General features: G+C 40.4%; 1 protein-coding gene across 2 annotated transcripts; it reads right to left on the bottom strand.

The window, feature by feature from the left end:
- Positions 1-667: 667 nt before the first annotated feature.
- Positions 668-13,095, bottom strand: LOC122761385 (myelin regulatory factor-like protein). 2 transcript variants are annotated; one of them, XM_044016629.1, is made up of 24 exons: positions 12,805-13,095; positions 11,357-11,516; positions 10,302-10,395; positions 9,656-9,717; positions 8,968-9,391; positions 8,501-8,719; positions 8,207-8,402; positions 8,049-8,125; positions 7,830-7,940; positions 7,652-7,742; positions 7,364-7,564; positions 6,623-6,731; positions 6,429-6,538; positions 6,060-6,205; positions 5,488-5,634; positions 5,339-5,410; positions 4,787-4,833; positions 4,260-4,421; positions 4,121-4,171; positions 3,589-3,673; positions 3,421-3,495; positions 2,854-2,965; positions 1,848-1,919; positions 668-1,520 (listed from the first exon to the last, which is right to left on the bottom strand). In XM_044016629.1, the coding sequence occupies exons 2-24, from the start codon at positions 11,427-11,429 to the stop codon at positions 1,428-1,430; spliced, it is 2,829 nt and encodes a 942-aa protein (XP_043872564.1). In that variant the 5' UTR covers positions 11,430-11,516; positions 12,805-13,095; the 3' UTR covers positions 668-1,427. The 2 variants fall into 2 exon arrangements, with proteins under 2 accessions (XP_043872564.1, XP_043872566.1); XM_044016631.1 differs by having other exon boundaries at positions 11,357-11,453.
- Between the last annotated feature and the right edge of the window lie 5,040 nt (positions 13,096-18,135).

Here is an 18,135-nt window from a genome sequence, read left to right as displayed (position 1 = left end):
GTTCAGCGTCCATCTCTGTCTTCCTGCTCTGTCCACTCACTCACTCACTCATTCACTCACTCTTTGTCTCCGTCCTGCAACTTTAGCTTCCTCTCTGCAGCTGATCTCTCAGACACCTCATTAGTTTGGTGTTTCTGCTGCTGATTGAGTCATCGGTGTGTTTGTGTCCGAGCACAAACACACAAACAAACAAACAAATACACCGCTAATCCTCAGAGGTTTATATATTATGTTTATGATAATAATAATAATAATGATAACAACAATAAAAATGCAAACAGGATCACTTTAGTCAGCATTGTTTTAGCTGCAACAAGTACGCTAATGTTACTGTTAGCCACCAGAAGCTAACGTATTTATTAAAATTGAATTATGTAATGATTTATTTTAGCGTTATACACACACAACTGTGTGACCACGTCAACAACAACAACTACAAATAACGTTAGAAATCAACGGATGCAAAAAACAAATGCAACACGTAGCTGTGGCTAGCTCCTTGTGAATGTCACTAAGCTAGCTTGCCAATAACGTAAAACAGCAAAAGAAGAAATAAAAAAGCTACACGAGTATATCCTGAAATTTTCCACAACTTTGAGGCTAAGGTTTAAAAATATGTTGTTTGACACAGACATTTATTTTAAGAGTTTTTACTTCACATAAAACAGCAAAACAGACTTGTTTTAACAGTTCCATACGAACTAATGTTAGTTTTTTTTATCAGGTAACGACAATTCTCCTTCAGCCAAAGCAACTGAGGTTTCCCTTTCATATTTTATGTTAATTTTTTAAATATTCTTACATATATAAAGTAAATTTGATTCTCCAAATTCAATCAGACGAGGAAAGTTTTATGTGAGTGTTCGACTAAAACTTTAATTGTAAAGTTTAAAAAGTGTAATCACAAACATTAGGAAAACAAAATTCAGATTTTAGATGTAGATTGCAATTGTTTCCCCTGAGAAATCAAAGAATAGAATAAAAGAATAAAAGGCTATTATACATGAAATACAGCACTATAAAAAAATGACAACTAAAACAACACAATTCAAACATTCAGTCCAAATGATGACATTATTTTAAATCCTTTAATGGGGATAAAATCAATTCTTCTTATGCATAACTTGTGGATTTCTTGTAGTAATTATGAATTTAGTGATTTTGGCGATTAATTGTTGTGTTTGAGAGTGAATTATGATAAACTTTGACCTAAACTTTTAATTCCCATGGTCTGAATCTGAAATACAAAAAAAACCCCAGCATGTTGAAGAACATAAAGGGAAACACTAAACTTAACTTCGATAACAGTTACACACTCAACTTCCACATTTACATTATTACAATAAAAAATATCTGATTGTCATCTGCGTGAGGGTAAAATATTTATTATATTAAAAGTGTAAAATTATTTCTCATTAAAAGTGTCTTTATGAGTCCGAGCAGCGTCTGTAGAAGTGGAAAATGTAGTCGGTGAAGAGCGCCCCCGCAAAGTGATGGTCAGTACTGCAGTCGGCTTGTCCCTGGAGAAAAACAATATATCGTACATGAGGCTGTGTTCTCAGAAGTCAGAAATGGAAGTGACGTCAGTTGAGAAGTCGTTAAAAAAAACGCAAATATTTCTCAGGCTAGCGCTTGTTAGCGATACCAGTCGGTATTTTAACAAAATGAAACAGCACTATGTGTACGACGGATTTACAAACAAATCTCGTACGCCACAACAATGAATGCCCCACATATAAACCACCACATTATCACCGGCTAAATCTACAACATTTATTCTAAATTTGGAAAAACCACAGTGAAACATATTGAAGGAAAAAGAAAACATCGAATTTTCTGGTTCTTACAGCAACGGTGGAGCGGAAATAATACGAGCTGTGATAAAGTCGAGCCACATGGAGACGCCATTCGTGTTCCCCCTGCAGAGACAAAGACACAACTTCACTAAACACATTTTCATACTTTTATGGCAGATTTTGAATCCCTTATTTCACTCTGTCCCGCCCTCAAATCTTCACTGAAGTTTATTGAAAAAAAGCAATAAATCAAACAATTATACCAATTTCTGTCATTTTGTTGGTTCTTCAGTGGCTGATGGACTTTAGTGAAGTGGGTACTGACATCAGTGTTGTGTGTTTTTTGAGGTTCCACTCAACTGACTCAGTTACCATAACAGTTAATAATGCAGGAAGAGGCACCGCCGATGAATAATGGACGTGTGGCAGCGACAACATGCTAATAATCACAGCCACACTCACAGTAACCAGGACATGGACACCAGTCACACCAGTGACCCACACAGTGGAGAGAGAGAGTACTGCACTACGAACACAACACAATTTATTTATACCGTATATTATTATTATTATTATATTTAACAACCTTTCACTGTTGTTATTCAATTGAAATCTACCTCAGTTTAAGTCTACAACGTCTTTATCTATCTCTCTCGTCTAGACATCATTTTCCAACAGTTTGTTCAACCACTCACTCTCACAGGAGATGCTGATTCACTGCGGTCTCCATCGCCATCATTTTGTCAATTCGGTGTTTAAAATATTTAGTTCAGGTTTAACTCAGTGACACAAACTGAGTGTGAGACTCATTTTCTCTATGGACTTTGGTGTGGGAGAGTGAGTGGTTTATAAACTTCACTTTTCTTGAAGAAAAGTCTGTCTAACACTGAGATAAAGCAGTCAACACCTTCTTAAGACATTCTAGATTTAAAATAAAAAACAAAAACCTTGTTTTGTTAAGAGGTTTTTCTTACTCACGTCTGTGACTGCATCTGTGACTCATGCTAACATGCTAGGAATCATAGCAGTCAATTGATGACAAATCATTCATATTCACCTGTGTGTTTGAAGGATACGTGCTCCCTGTGACTGTGTTCATGTCCAGCAGCGCAGAACACGCCGCTGACTCATCAAACCCACACAGATGCACCACCAGCAGCTCCGTGGAGCTATAAATACACACACGACATGTACAAATATTCATATTTACGCAATATTTTCAATCTGTCGTCTTCATTTCAGATGTTATCACACTGTTGGCTAGCTTGGGAGCTAGCGGCCTCACGTGGCAAACCCTAGTTTCCAAGGGCTTTATGTTAGCTAGTTTGCTATTTAGCTGCCACTGCTATGTGATATGAATAATTTATATTATCTTGTGTATTACTACTACTTACTACATTATGTTTTTTACATTTAGTTTTTATCCAACATTTTTATGTTTTTGAAGTCATATTCACTTTTCTGATAGGTTTGTGTAGATATATCACGACACATGACTTAATATTTAAGTTTTTATGTTTTTAGCTTCTAGCCGCTAGTTAATCCTGATTTATCTTGACATGGCAGCCATTTTAAACTCTGTGACTTCAGTGTGAGGTATGAAATGAGTTAGATTTTCACTCACTTCATGAGCAGAGTGACTCTCATGTTGACCGGGACAAACTGGCTGATGGGAACTCTGAAGATAAATCGACCTGGACTGAAGGGAAACACAGTGAGGTCGTTTATCCTCGGAGAGTCAGTGAAAATTGATTTACTCTCTTCAGACACACGTCAAACTCCTTGTACTTACCCACATTCGTCTCTCAGACAGTATTTGCTGTCAATCACCTGCTGGTTCTCTTTGATAATGAAAGAGTGGATGGTGGTGTTTGTCCCTGATGGACAAAGAAAGTGAATCAATGTGTGAAACTTGTTGAATTTGGATTCAGATATTTGTTATTTACAAGCACAAAATGACTTTCCTCTGGTTGGTACATGCAAATGTGGTATAGATTATTTATATAATGGGCCTTGAAACTGGCGCGTTGAACAAACAGATGCAAATAGATGTAAAAGTAGAATTACCATTACCAAGAGCCATGAGATTACGAGAGGTAGATAAAACACAGTTTTTGAGATTACATTTGATTAAAAAAAGTCAAAATAACTACAACAAATATTGAAGATAACCAAAAACCCATGTAAAGTGAGCTAAAAGAAGGCACATTTTTTTCCTGCATATATATTCTTTATGTAAATGTGTCAATTAACCACTGAGAATAAACTGTAATAGTCAGTTATACCAATTGGCCTCAATGGTAAATTAGTGTAAGGACACTCACAGTCTCTGGCACTTTTCAGCTGATGAACGACAAGTTTTTCTTGTTTTGTTTCTACAGAAAAGAACACATTAAATTGTATATTATTACCATAAACACTCAATACATGTGAGACATATCATGTATTTACTGCATATGTCACCTGTCGGATTTGTCTTCGCTCCTTGATCTAATTCAGTGGTGGAGACGTTGAAGTCGACACTGCCCCCTGGTGTTGAAGGGCAGCAGTACACCTGGTCACAGTACAACAGGTCACAGAAGTCCACGTCTGGAGGCCAGGGACCCAGAGGTGTGGCTGACGGAACTGAAAGAGGCAACAAATTGACTTGACTGACATTAAACTCTGACAGTATCTCTTCAAGACTTCATGAGTTAACCTCCACACTAAGCATCCAGACAAATTAAATCAGCTTACGTGGTGATGATTAATGGTTTTTGTGTTCATATAAGAGCAGGTCACATTAGACCACGATAGGGAATTAAGGGAGGGTTCAAGGAACGCTGGAGAAAGGTGTGTGCATGTGTGTGTGAATGAACGGTCACTGAACTCAATTCATTAATCAGTTGCCACTTTACATGCTCAGTGCTGATATTGAAGAAAGGAAAGATGATGTCATGCTATCTGTAGACATGGAACCGCTGATGTAAGACGGTCAGGGTGGTGTTTACCTGTGCTGGCTGAGGTCGTGGTCTGCAGGGGAGCCACGGTGCCGTTACTGAGAGACAGAAAGAACAATCAGAACAAGAGGATCCCGGAATAATGACACGATATTTAAGCATTTAGCAGACGCTTTCATCCAAAGTGACTTACAAAAGGGGAAAAAGCTGCATACAACTGGTCTTGGAAAGATCTCCATTAGATAGGAACAGAGGACTGAGGGTGAGAGTGCAGAGGTGGATCCAAGCACACAAAGAGATAGTGCAGGGCAGGGGGTAAGACAGAAGATGCTCTTGGAAGACTTGGTTTTAAGAGCTTCTTGAAGATAGACAGGGTTTTAAAAGACCCTGTTTTGGTAGTGCTCAGTAGGTCATTCCACCAGAGTGGAACGACACATGAAAAGAGGCTGGATTGTCTTACGATATATCGTGGATACAGTGATATGTTCAGCAAATATGTGAAATATGTATTTTTGGTAAGAAGACAAAAGATTTACCAAAAATTGTGGTAAGTGAATTTGCGCAGCATTCACTGTCAACTCTTGTTTGGTTGGCGAACTTTACCTGTTGCCAGGTGAGATGTCGGTGACTTTCTCGGTCAGATTCACCAGATACAGAGCAGTGATGGAGATGATGCTGAAAAGACACAATACAGTTCAAATTTGGGGTAAAATTTCTCAGTTGTGAAAACAGGAAGTGACGCCACGCCTCACCAGAACGCCATTGTGGCGAGCAGGCTTAAGACGCTGGCAAGGAAGAGTTTACGCTTCACACAGTGACAATATTTCTGCCTCCAGCCGTTCCTCTCAGTGCTCGCGCCTGGCGTTGGTGTCGTGCTGCTGCTCGGCTTCATGGGTTTCCTGTAGGGGGAAAACCAAAATTAGAGCTTTTATTTTGAAATTGTGAGTTTAAGAATGAGGTTTAACCACTGGTTTATTAGTGGATGATATTTCAAATACAGTTCAGCCATTTTTGTACAAAAACAAATGACCCTGTTCAAACTGGGTCACTGTTGTTGTCTACATTTGCCACAATACCTTTCAACAAGCTGCAGGTAAAACACAGCTCATTTGTTTTGCTACTTACAGTGACCTTCAAAACCTCACCTGTCCTTGAACTCTGATTTGCATGAATGTGCTGATAACACACAGATGTTGCTGTTATGTAACACACACACCAGCAGTACTTTTCCGTGGTACTGTGTTGTGTACAGTTTTCCCACATTTAAGAGATTTCTGTCACACTTAGGTACACACTGATATCTGTATTGGATAAAGACGGATACCCAGTGGAGCGCAGGCTGCCCGTCAGGCTCTTTAGTTTGGCTAGTCTTGTGTTCCAGACCTCCAGATCGTTGATTCGAGCCTCGAGGTTGTCAGTGAGCCTCGACAGCTGCTGCACAGCCCCGATGTTCTCCATGAAGATCTGCTCCTAGAGAAGGAAGAGGAAGCAAAGATCCACTTAATTATGTTTATCTCCAACTCGGACAGAGATTTAGCAACATTCTAACCATCATCAAATCAAACCATGTAAGGTTTATTATTATTTTCCTTTAATTAACCAGGTAAAAAAGGGTTCCTCTTCCACTTGACCAGATTTGGGCTATTGATCAGTAAATATTAAGGAAGGAAAGAAGAAAGGAAGGTATGAATACCTTGTCCACCATGAGAAAATTATTAATCGTCTCTCCATCAGAGCAAGTTACGTTTCCAACTTCCTTCACCGCCGACGGCAGCAGCTCCTTCACCTCCTGAGCTATTATACCTGCATATTACAATTAATAATCACAGCTTACACAACATCGCACTCGACTGGGGTAAAACTTCAGTGCAGTTTGAGCGTTGATACCTGTCTGGTGGGTGTGGGCCATCCCCATGGTGGAGGCAAACTCTGGTTTATAATCAAATTCAACGATTCTCATCTGAGTGATTCTCTTCAGCTGCTGCTCAGAGTCCACCTGAACAACGAGCACAAGTATGAATATAATGTATGAAATCATGTTTGGTTTGGTCACCAGAGGGCGCCAATGTCAGGAGACTCAGTACACAGTGGTTTGTGTATTCACAAATGTGTGCTTTGCAGTGTCAAAAACAAATGGCCCATTTACCCAATGACTATTTTATAGGGTAATCACAGCGCTCCAGATGCATAGATGGGGGTAATGGGTAACACCATGGGCAGATTGCCAGTCCATTGCAGGGAAACATACAGAGACAAACAATCTTTCACTCTTTCACATCACACCAATTTGGAGGGTCAAATTACCCATAACCCCAATTTCTGTGTTGTCTAGGACTGTGGGAGGAACCTGGAGAGAACCCATATGCACACGAGGAGAACTTGCAAACTCTACACAGAACCCCTTGGTCAAACTGTGATCCAAATCAATGACCTTCATGCTATGATACAATGAATGCTAGCCACTGCTTCACCATCAAATGCACAAAATAAAATAAAAAAACAAACAAAAGATTCCTCAATTCCTCACTCTTTCATGGGGGTTTGCTTTGGAAGTTCTACCAGAAACATAAAGAAGATGACGTCTACAGATTCCTATGGATATTTAGTCTCGGCAAATCTTCATCTCACCTCCTGTATGTTTTCTTTGACACGGCAGTCAGATGGCTGCATGATGGTGCCCATCACTTTGGCGTTACCGCAGACAACAAGCGCCTCATCTGGGGAGTCGGTGTTGATGCCCACCCGACCCTGACAAACCAATGAGTCCTGCGTTGCCCCACGCTGCCACAAGGCGTCCCCGTCCATCTCAAACTGACCAGGGTTAGAAGCCTAGAGGAGGACCACAAATCTCAGACTCAGAAATGAGTCTGAGATTTGTGCAAGAGTAAGTGATTGGTGCAAAGATGGTTGCATTACCCTGACGATGATTCTCTCTGAAACCAGAGCTGTGAGGAGATGAGTGTCCTCTCCTACTGCAGCGTAAAGACCAACCACCATCTGAAAATACCTGGACACGCACAGATACCGTTAGCATTGCCTCAATAGCTGCAGTTGTAAATATACATTCACATTCACACAGAGAAGCCTCACTCACCTCTGGTCAGGGTTGGGTTTGCCTTTTTTCCTCATGTTGTTGGCCGTCGTTTCGCTGAAGTGCAGCCGCCCGAGTGTAACCTTTGTGATCTTTCCACCAGGAAGGCTAACCCTGGATGTTCAGAAATGTTTGTGTGCATAAGTACATAAATGCTGTTGAACGACTGATTAATGGTAACTGGTTCCTGGTGCATGTAGTGACCCCACACCTGTTACATACCTGACAGGGTGGAAGGGCTTCTTACTCCGGTCAGGCTGCGATTGCTCAATGGTCACATGGTGGCTTGGAGCTTCCAGCTGTAAGTAAAGAAGATTAAGTTAAATAAAATGACCAAACTCTGAACCAACTTCCATTTCTGGAATTAGCAATACTCGCACCTTGATCCCAAACACTTTAATTTGGAAGTGGTCGACCTCCTGTGTTCCCCTGGGTGTTTTGACGTACTGCGGCTCTGCAGCCACGCCGATGTGAATGGTGACCTGAAAGTGATTCTTCTTCTGGCAAATGAAGGCTTCGTCAGGCGCAGAGTAGTTAAAGCCTTTATCTGTGTCGACGTGGTAGGCAGGAGGAGACCTGGAAATGAAGGACAACAACCGTTCTTGCTGCGACTTTGGAGTCAGTTGGTCTGTACGACACATTCATCGCCATGGTATTTTTATTTCATAACTCACAGTGTCTGATAGCTATGGTCGTACAACGAGCTCCAAGGGTCCAGCCTGTATTGTTCCCAGGTCAGAAGTTGGAAGGTTCCCAAATTTAAACTGCCGCTACCGAGGCCATTTCCTACCGTGCCACCACACGTTTCATCGACAATACTGCAGGAAGCATCAATTCCTGAAGATGATGATTCCTCACACTCAGATCTCCTTCTTCTTTTACTTGGCAAGGAACTGATGTGAAATGAGACACAGGAAATCAAGACATGGGAAATCCACACTGTGTTCTGTATTGTTAGTGCTAATGCTTGCGATTGTGTGTACACATTTTTACTCTTTTCTGGAACATTGTTTTCAAATAAAGCATTTATTTACAATTACTGTATATGCAGATGACACATTGTTGTATGTACCAGTTGTTAAGTGACTTTGATTATTAGAAATAAAGATTAAACGTCACAAAAATGATCAGATCTACTTACCTGTTGTGCAGTGAGGGGGTGGAGCCCAATAAACAGGTGGAAGTGGGTGTATTTAAAGGTGGGACCATGCTAGGACCAGCACAGTGTGCAACATAGTTGTTGGAGGGAGGTGGGGGAGGAGAAGGAGGTGTGGGTGGGGTGTAAACCTGCGAGCAGCCTTCCGGACTCAGGTAGTGTAAATGTTCCGGTGAGTGCTGTGCACTCTGATGTAGCCGCTCATGTGCGGCAGGCGGGATGGATGGTGTGCCAGACTTGACGTAAGTGTTTGTGAGGCCTAAACTGCGAAGCTGATTGTAGGTCAGGAGGTCAGGGTGGGCGAGGGCGGAGTCACAGGGCTTGAAGTGACAGGACGACTGGGTGGGAGGTCGGAACACCTCCTGGGTGGTTTGCCGGTTCGTCCAGTAGGGCGACTCGCGGTGCAAATCTGTCATACAGGTTACCAGAGGACAGTTTTATAATCCAAAAAGTAGTGTAGTACTGAAGATGGTAGGACAGACTTTGTCACATTAATCAAGTCCAAATAATTCTGATTCTTGAATTTAACATTCTAACACTACTCCATGTTTTACTGCTCAAGACATCTCAATTTTCAGATAAAGGTCACAAACCAACCAAAATATATAAGAAAGAATTCTGTCATGGAAACATTTGTCGCAGTAACATCAGTGATCGAAGATGAGGGCCATACCTGGTATCTGTGCAGGAGAACAGGCCTCCGAGCATGAGTCAGGTGGAGAGTCAGGGAGCATGCTGGGACAAAAAAAACCAAACAGTAAACAATCGTAAATAATTGGATTCCAAAACTGTACTGAAAGTGTCTTTTTTTACGTGTTGTATATTGTTTTAGTTGCATCTGAATTTGTTTTGCAGACAGCTTTCTGTTAATCCTTCCGTCGGCTGATAACCGACTGGATCAATGCTGTTTTTATCTGTGGTATATGTAACAGTAGGTTTGACCGGGAATGAACTTCCATCCATTGGCTGCTTAACAGGGGAGCAGAAACCAATTCTAGCTGATACTGGATGGAACATGAGATGTGTGTTAGGGGAATTTGTCTGTGAAGGTTCTCACTCATCCAGGTCTTGAGTTAAGTTTGAAGATGTTTCACCTCTTAGCCAAGAGGCTTCTTCAGAGAACAAGTCCAGGTGACCTTCAGCAAACGACCGAAGATGTTGGGGAAATGATGGATGCAAGTGGATACATATTTGCATCAGGTGACATGAGGACAAACTTATTGTCACTACCTGATGGTAACCACACTTTTTAATGACACAATGTCTGGGTTTAACAGTGAGAAAACAAGAAGGAAAATATGGACAGAGGAGTCTCTTACAAGCTGCTTGGGTCCATGTCATTGCTGAGGTACTGCTCCAGGATACTCGTATCCACGGCGACCGAGCTTTCCAGCACACCACTCACATCCTGACCTGCACATGCACACACACACACACACATTTTGAACACAAACATTACTTTTACACTACCCACAAGACTCATGTTGTTTTAGTCAGGCTTCCCTCTTCTTATGAACGATAGGTGATGAGTTGATGGTGTAGAAAGTAACCCCTCTGACACAGGACTCGTACCCAACAAAGGGATTTTATTTGGTTACAAATCAGGCATCACACCAAGCTCTGCAGCAGCTTGGGAGAATGTGTTCTTGCCGAATCTCCAAACAATTCAGCCCAAGAAGAACAAAACTAACCTTATATAGATTATCTAGCATTATCATTGTAGGCATCACATGTTCCGACACCCGCCTTTCTCTTGTTTCCATGGTGCAACGTGTACTTAAAAACAAGTTGGGTCCAGATATACCATACTGTCTCATGATCTATAAATTGGATGCAACAAGTTTGGACAGTTTGGACATTTAGTCAAACAAGAGACATCTATACTTCCTTAACCCACCATATCCAGGACAGACCCTCAAGGATGCATATTGTAAAGCGTATGGTCTGACTGTCATGTGTCCAGAAGACCCTCTTGTCTCATGTTTACTTATTAATGTCCATCATCTATAAATTTAAGGATTAAACATTATCTGTGTTAATGTGTTCTTCTATAATTCCTTCACATACATTAAGAACCTGCAGAGAACGTCATCAGGGTCTGGGTCTAGGGTATCATGTTAGAAATCCTTGATCAGGACTTGTGCAGCAACCTCAAGAAGGACCATTAGGACCACTCTAACCTGTCTGCAATGACAGAAACTTCTCAGAGACCGTTGAAACTACCTCCAAGACCTGAACCCAGGAAGAAGACCATCCAAAACCTCATGAACAAAACAAGTCTCCAGTCCCCTGTTCAGACTCGATATGAACATCTATACTAGTTCATACTAGTGATACCAGAATACCTGAATATGGTCTACACATGAAAGCTCACCGCTGAAGAACTGCTGCAGAGCCTCGTTCTCTCCCAGCACGTGGAGAGGCAACCGGCTGACTCCAGGCTCCATGCTGCCCAGCAGGGGGCACTGAGCCTGGGGAACAGGGAGGGGATCAGAAGTGACCTGGACTGGAGCTGCTGCTGCAACAGCGACAGACTGAGTATTTAACACAAAAACAAAAGTTTGAATCAATATACAAAGAATATTTAAACCCCTTTCTATTATTGTAAATTGCACATTATGGTTATTATTATTACATCAGACAGTTTTGAAAACGGTTTAACCCAGAAAATTGACAAATGTAAAACTAAATGGACAAAGGTTATATTCATATGATTAACAACAAACTTATATAAAATCAACAACAAACCAACAGCAGTGTCTGTCTGAAGGAGTAACTTACAGAAAACAACAGAAATTGTTCTCTCTACGACATAAAACAAAATGCATGTTCACCAAAAACAAAAAAGCGATGTGTGGGTTGAGGATGTAGGTGAAACAGAGGAAGGAAAAATGGTTTATGATAGGGAATTATCTTCAAATCTGATAATGACGCAGAGTTCAAGGTCAGATAACTTTCTAAAACTTTGAAGAATAAAATGAGCAATTTTCGTAATCATATCTTAAAAAAAATGTAAATTTTAAAATTATACTTCAGGCTAATTCACATCTACACGGTTTAAATGCGATCATGAGATGTTAAACACAAGCGTGCACACATTAATGCAAAATGCTGTTCAGCAAATGAATAAAACATAAAGATTTTGGATTTGTTTTGATGGTCATTGAGGTATTTATGACCAATAATTATAGTTTACAGCACCTTAGTTGTAATTTAATTTAACACATTTTAAAGCTGTGTTGTAAAAGCTCATTCTACAGGAAATCATAAAATATTTTAATGGTACAGCGAAAATTCTACTTACATTTTATTAAAATTAAAAACTAATTTAGCTAAAAAATGCCCTATAGAATCGGATTAGTAGTGATTTTTAAGTTATTTTAAAGTAACTTGAACTTTAACAAAAAGTACACATACTCTATAAATTAAAGGGACATTCTAAGAGTTCCTGGAGCTGATTTGACAGAATCTGAGTTTTAAGTTAAAACAAAATGCTAATGTTTAATAAAAGTTGAATATAAAACAATCTCCAATGGGTGATGGTTGGTGGAATGGTTTGTAGCAATCTAAATAATTAAGTTAAAACAATGTCTACATATAAGTTGATGTAAGCCTTGTTTAAGCAATGTTTGACTTTATTTTGAAAAGAAGAAGCATAAAAGGTGTAGTCATTAAAAAAATTGACAACTGGGCCTTTATTTTTGCTGGGGGGGATTTTAAACCCAGGTTTACTTCAGTGTTTCTTTTTTTATTTAAATCTAAATGTGAAACAGAGTCGTGATCCTCACAAACAGCAGCAGACATTATTTGCTCAGAACTCACCCGTGTGTCTCCAAGATGGCCGCCGCTGGCTCGTTCAGCGGGGATCAGTGTGACTGAGCTTCAGAGTCCTCAGGTGTAATCCATCAGGGACGGAGGATCCAGATCCTGACAAGGTCCCTACAAACCGGTCCAAAATTCTTCTCCACACTAAATCCTCAGCTGAGAGGAGATTTCACGTTGACGTAAACTTTCTTTTTCTTCTTCTTCTTCTTCTTCTTCTTCTGCTGGTTTGTGGCGTCAGTGGATCGTGTCTGTCTCTCACCTGGACTTTGAGCTTTGAACAGGAAAACGGTTCACACACCTGAAACACGCACATACACACCTGTCGTCTGTGTGTGTGTGTGTGTGTGTGTGTGTGTGCATGTATTTATATCTTTGTGTGCTCCACAACTTTAAAGGGCCTTTTTTCTGGTCTGGTTTTAGGGTTAGAACTGGGTTAAGGTAAGTGTGATTGTTAAGGTTAGGGTAAGGGGGCGAGGGAATGATGTGTGCTCACTAAGATATAAAAATGTTTGTGTGGGTGTGTGATGAAGCCATGAATAAGGCAGTCATCTAAATGGACACACACACATTTACCACGCTTGAAGCAAAATTAATGCTCAAGCCTCTAAACTGGATCCTAATGTAAACCTGTATCAAAATAAACTTAGTCCAGACAAACAGAATACTGTTGTCCACTAAAACCAAACTAAATCTGATTAAAACAAATTACACCTGGAATGTTTATGTTTTGATCCGCTGGATCCACAATAGAGGGTAGTGGCTCAGTGGTTAAGACTGGTACCCTATGTGCGAAAAACATCATGGTCGCAAGTTCGATTCCACCCCTCGCTGATTGTAGTCAATTCCATTGTAAGTCGCTTTGGATAAAAGCGTCTGCTAAAATGACGTGGAATGTAATGACCCAGATCCTGAAATTTAGTCTGATGGTAGAGTGTCTGATTCTGTATACAGATACCAAATTTCATTCAAATCTGTTGAGTTTTGACAAAGATATTTCACTTTTTTTTCCACATTTCACTTTTGGGGCATCACTGGTGGGTGGATTCTTACCAAAATTGAATGGGAACATTCTCTTGTCTTCTATCCACACTGAATAGTTCCTGTGTGTTATTTAACCATAACGTTCTACACCAGCAGGTGGCAGTGCAGGATAGAGTTCAGTGCCCGTTCATTGACTTGTCCGATAGAAACCTGTTCTTCTTCCTTCTGAAATGCAGAGATGAGGAACTTCCTTGATCATGTACTAAAAACTGCCATAGTAATTGTGTTTGATATTATCTCACAACAATATGAAATTAAATTATGAAGCCAAACATGTGCTTGTTTGTCTAAGTTTGGTGAATTGGTAAAAGGAAAACGATTGACTTGATTTTTCCAGAACATTTCATAATTGGCGACCCACTTTTCAAACATGGCAACGTACCATGATGTGGTACACCACATAAAATGCTTCTCACAGTCTTTAATGTCGCACCTAATGCTTGAAAAACCAATCACAGAATTCATTTTGTCCATGTCATTAACTTAAAGATGTGGCTTTATAACTGGTGTGACGACAAAAATGTCATATTTAACTACAACAGTGTGTAACAGTCAGTAGTTGGGTACGTTAGTTGGGTGATACGCTTTACTATAAAGGTAAGTTTTGAGTTCAGACTTCAAATTATTTCCTTTGGGCACTGGTTTAGATAAAAACCTTAGTTCTGGAATTACCAATAGACCTTTGTCTGAGGAAAGCAGATTATGCTGAGGACAGGAGAGGAGTATGGGTATCAAAAGATTTGAGATGGGTTTGTAACAAATAAAATTGTAAAAATCAATTCTAAAAAGCAACAGGGAGCCTATGTGAAATCGATTACCAGAGGTTTGAACAGACTCCAGGGTTTAAAGATTAGGACCAGATCAAATATTTTCAGAGGTCTCTAAAATTTTAAACAGGTCCTTGATTTTGGAAATATTTTCTAGGATGGAAAAACACAAGATTGGAGAATTGTTGTGTAGTTTGAAGGTTGAATGAGAGACTGCTATCAAATGAAACCCCTACATTCTTCTGTGAGGGGAAAGTTCTAATCTTTGGCCCACTCTTTCAAACAGCTAACTTCAGGTCCTAATATTTCCTAATTTGCCACTGTCCAACCTTAGATACCGGTGGGGACAGATCATTGTAGAGAGTTTGTGTCGTCCAGGATCTAAGGAAACAAGTTAAGATCATAGACAGATGACTCTATGTTTCAGCTCTGGCAAAATGTTCGTCACAATCTGAGGTGACGTCCGTCTGCTCATGGTTGACGTAGCCTCTGTTCTCCTCAGGATTGATCTGTCCGCAAGACATCCAATCTTAACACTGACTCCAGGGAACTCCTCCAAACAGATTCTTACCAGCAGATTCCAAATGTGATACAGTAAGTGGTTGATAAATGGCCGTATTGTTTTGGTAATGTGCTGTTGCCCACTTGTAAAAATCTCTGTTTTATTGGCGTCAATATGAAGGAGAATTAGCCAATGTCTACTTTGGTATGTCCTTGCTGTCAACAATCCATAAAGTCAGTGGTTCCTTTCATGGGTGACAAAAGAAAAATCTAACTTTCTTTTATGCAAATTAAGTCCTTTTTCTGGAGAGGACCCTTTGGATCAGAGGACCAGCAGGTGACCTTGAGTTGACAAGAAAAAAAACAACTAAAACATTACAAGCCGATGAGTAAGAGCGTTATCAAAGAAGGGCGAACCCTGTTTGTGATCCAATATGCTGGGATTACTGTGATTAACAGCGGCTCCACCCTCACGCTTTATGGATGTGCTGCTCACACCTTGGTTCAGGGAAACCAGAGAGACCTTCAGAGGTCAAACGTCACTGTTGTGAAGACTCAACGTCTGCCAACGAGTGTCAGCTCCTGTTGATCTTTGCAGCGTCCGACTTTGTGGCACCGCTTCTCTGATCTCGGAGAATTAGAGTGTAAATGTGACATCATTACAGGGAGAAAAAGGAAATAATTTCAGTTTGACAATAACTCGTCTGTCTGCTCTTATCTTATCACCATCACACACACACACACACTATTGTCTTCCTTATCACTGCTGAATTTCTGCTCGTTGACCTGGATTCTACATCCGACTACAACCTGCTCTCAATAAACACACGTCGTTATGCAAGTTTTCACAGACTTACTGAGGAGAGTTGAGCTCTGATTTATTAAGATTTGTCATAATATGTTGAGTTATTGGTATTTTTGATAGCAACAAAAACAGTAACTGAAGAAGCGTCATTGATGCTCTGCCTGTGGACGTTACTACTCCTGAGATTGTAAAGATGGAGGACAAATCATAACCACGTCCTACTGTGATGTCATACTCATAGTTTGGGGTAAAACATTGATAAAGGGTTGGAAGTTATGGGCGAGGGCGGGTTTATCCCAACTAGCTAGGTAACTCGTTTCCACCATGACAGAAATGATAGAAATGGAAAAAACCTTTGTAGAAAGAACTTTTAATTCCGACCCCGGAACTTTACTTTTTACTTTGGTAATTTAGTAAGTAAACTAAAGCTAATGATCAAGCTATGTAGGCAACACATCACACTACTTTTTGCGTACTACATGCTGCTGTGATGAGATGCACCAAGGCTATAGTTAGCATGCTAACTTCAGTGGACATATTGAGGAACAAAGTTATAAAACATTTTATTTTATATTTTAATTTTGTATGTTAAAAGAACTTGAGTAAATGACAGACGTTTGATGTTGGATGTAAACTCTTGCTAATGCTACTGCTAACACTAGCTATGTAGGCAAGTGTCTGTGTCCACAAGTCCACTAATAGTAGGTCCCACATGGTCCAAGTGACTCACATGTCATTAATTGAAATGTTCTATTCCATTCATTAACACGTCTTTTAGCTGAGTAACAGCAGTGGAATGTTTGAGGAAAAGAGTGCTTCTATTGTTTAAAATATCAAATGAAACTCTTAACTCTCTAAGAATCTGAGCGTTCACCAGCTTCAGAAGACGTGGGACAAAGAGCTCCAGTGTCTCCCCCCGCTGCAGCGCTCGCTCGTACAGTCATGGAAGGTAATTAACGTGAAATAAATTCACCACAACACAAGCGAACAAGTGAGTCAGAGCGCCGGCTCGTCACGGTTTGTTCTGGGTAATTGTGCGATTGATTTAGAGGAGGTTCGGTGTGACTCACCTCGGCTTGGTTTTGTTCGTCTGGGGCCACAAACACAACAAAAGTTAAACGGAGGTTTCTATAAATGTCACCGAGACAATAGTGCGAACGCGGCGTCACGACTGCGACTGAGCCGACGTCCTCGCTGAGTCACAGATGAGGGGAAACCTCTTTGTGCTGAAGAAACTACGCGACTGTTGATCATTGAATCTCATCTGAGTCAAATGTGTTGATACGGACATGGACTCAAAGAGGATTTGGAGCCTGAAAATACGGCTCAGTATCATTCCACCAACACATACACCAATAATGATTATCAGAACCACCAGTATTTACTAATATGTACCAATAGATTCACCAGTGACATTTGGCATTTATGATTTTCAGGCTTTTTTGACCAAAAACTTACATCTCTAATAACTGACGATGTACCGCCGTCCTAAGATCCTTAGAGGGTGTGTTGATGTGGAACGATGAACAAAAACACAGCCCCGTCTGCTGTGGAGCAGAGTGTAATTGTTCAAATTCAGCCTCCCATCTTTTTTTTTTAGCACGAGTGAGTGACAGCGGGGGGTTTTAATACGTCGCTCGAGCGCTTTTGTTGGTTATTAAAGCAGGAGCCTCCAACTCAGAATGACCTGAGGAGGAGGCCGGGGTGGGGATGACATTGCGGACCATTTCAAAGTAAAAGTGTTTGTTTTGATATGTATAATTTACAACATAAAAAAACATATTTATGATGCAAAATGAATCTGTAAATCTTGTCTTTTCTCTTATTAACATTGAACAAATGTCTCTAAGCCGCAACACGTTGCTGTTAACATATTCACAGCTAATATTAGCATCAACATAGAGCCACAACACAGAGTTAAGGTTGACATTGACCAAGTGCTAATCTCACATAATCTATATTAGCATCAATGTCGAGCTAATATTAGCATTGACAGCTAAGTAAACCCTCTGCAAATTAGCTTCTGAGCTAAGCTAAATTCTTCATGGAACGAGGTGTGGAAGGAGTGTGGCTAACCATTTAGCACGCTAACTAAAGTAAAACTAGAGGCTATATTTTTACTGGTGGAGATCGTTAACAATTTGTTGATGAGATGTGTTGAAGAGTTTGTTTAACGTGACTCTAATGTGGCGACAAAGGCATTTTAATGATGTA

Source organism: Solea senegalensis, unplaced genomic scaffold, assembly GCF_019176455.1.
Source record: "Solea senegalensis isolate Sse05_10M unplaced genomic scaffold, IFAPA_SoseM_1 scf7180000014705, whole genome shotgun sequence".
NCBI classification, from domain to species: Eukaryota; Metazoa; Chordata; class Actinopteri; order Pleuronectiformes; family Soleidae; genus Solea; species Solea senegalensis.
This window is presented reverse-complemented; position numbering and strand designations above follow the sequence as displayed.

Bases quoted from the DNA above. Each gene is read 5' to 3' on its own strand.
- LOC122761385 (XM_044016629.1), bottom strand. From the start codon at position 11,429: ATGGAGCCTGGAGTCAGCCGGTTGCCTCTCCACGTGCTGGGAGAGAAC. The intron at 9,392-9,655 runs GTATGGCCCTCA...CCTGTATGACAG, and splicing joins TTCTCCTGCACAGATACCAG to ATTTGCACCGCGAGTCGCCC. The intron at 1,521-1,847 runs GTAAGAACCAGA...GTTTTTCTCCAG, and splicing joins ATTTCCGCTCCACCGTTGCT to GGACAAGCCGACTGCAGTAC.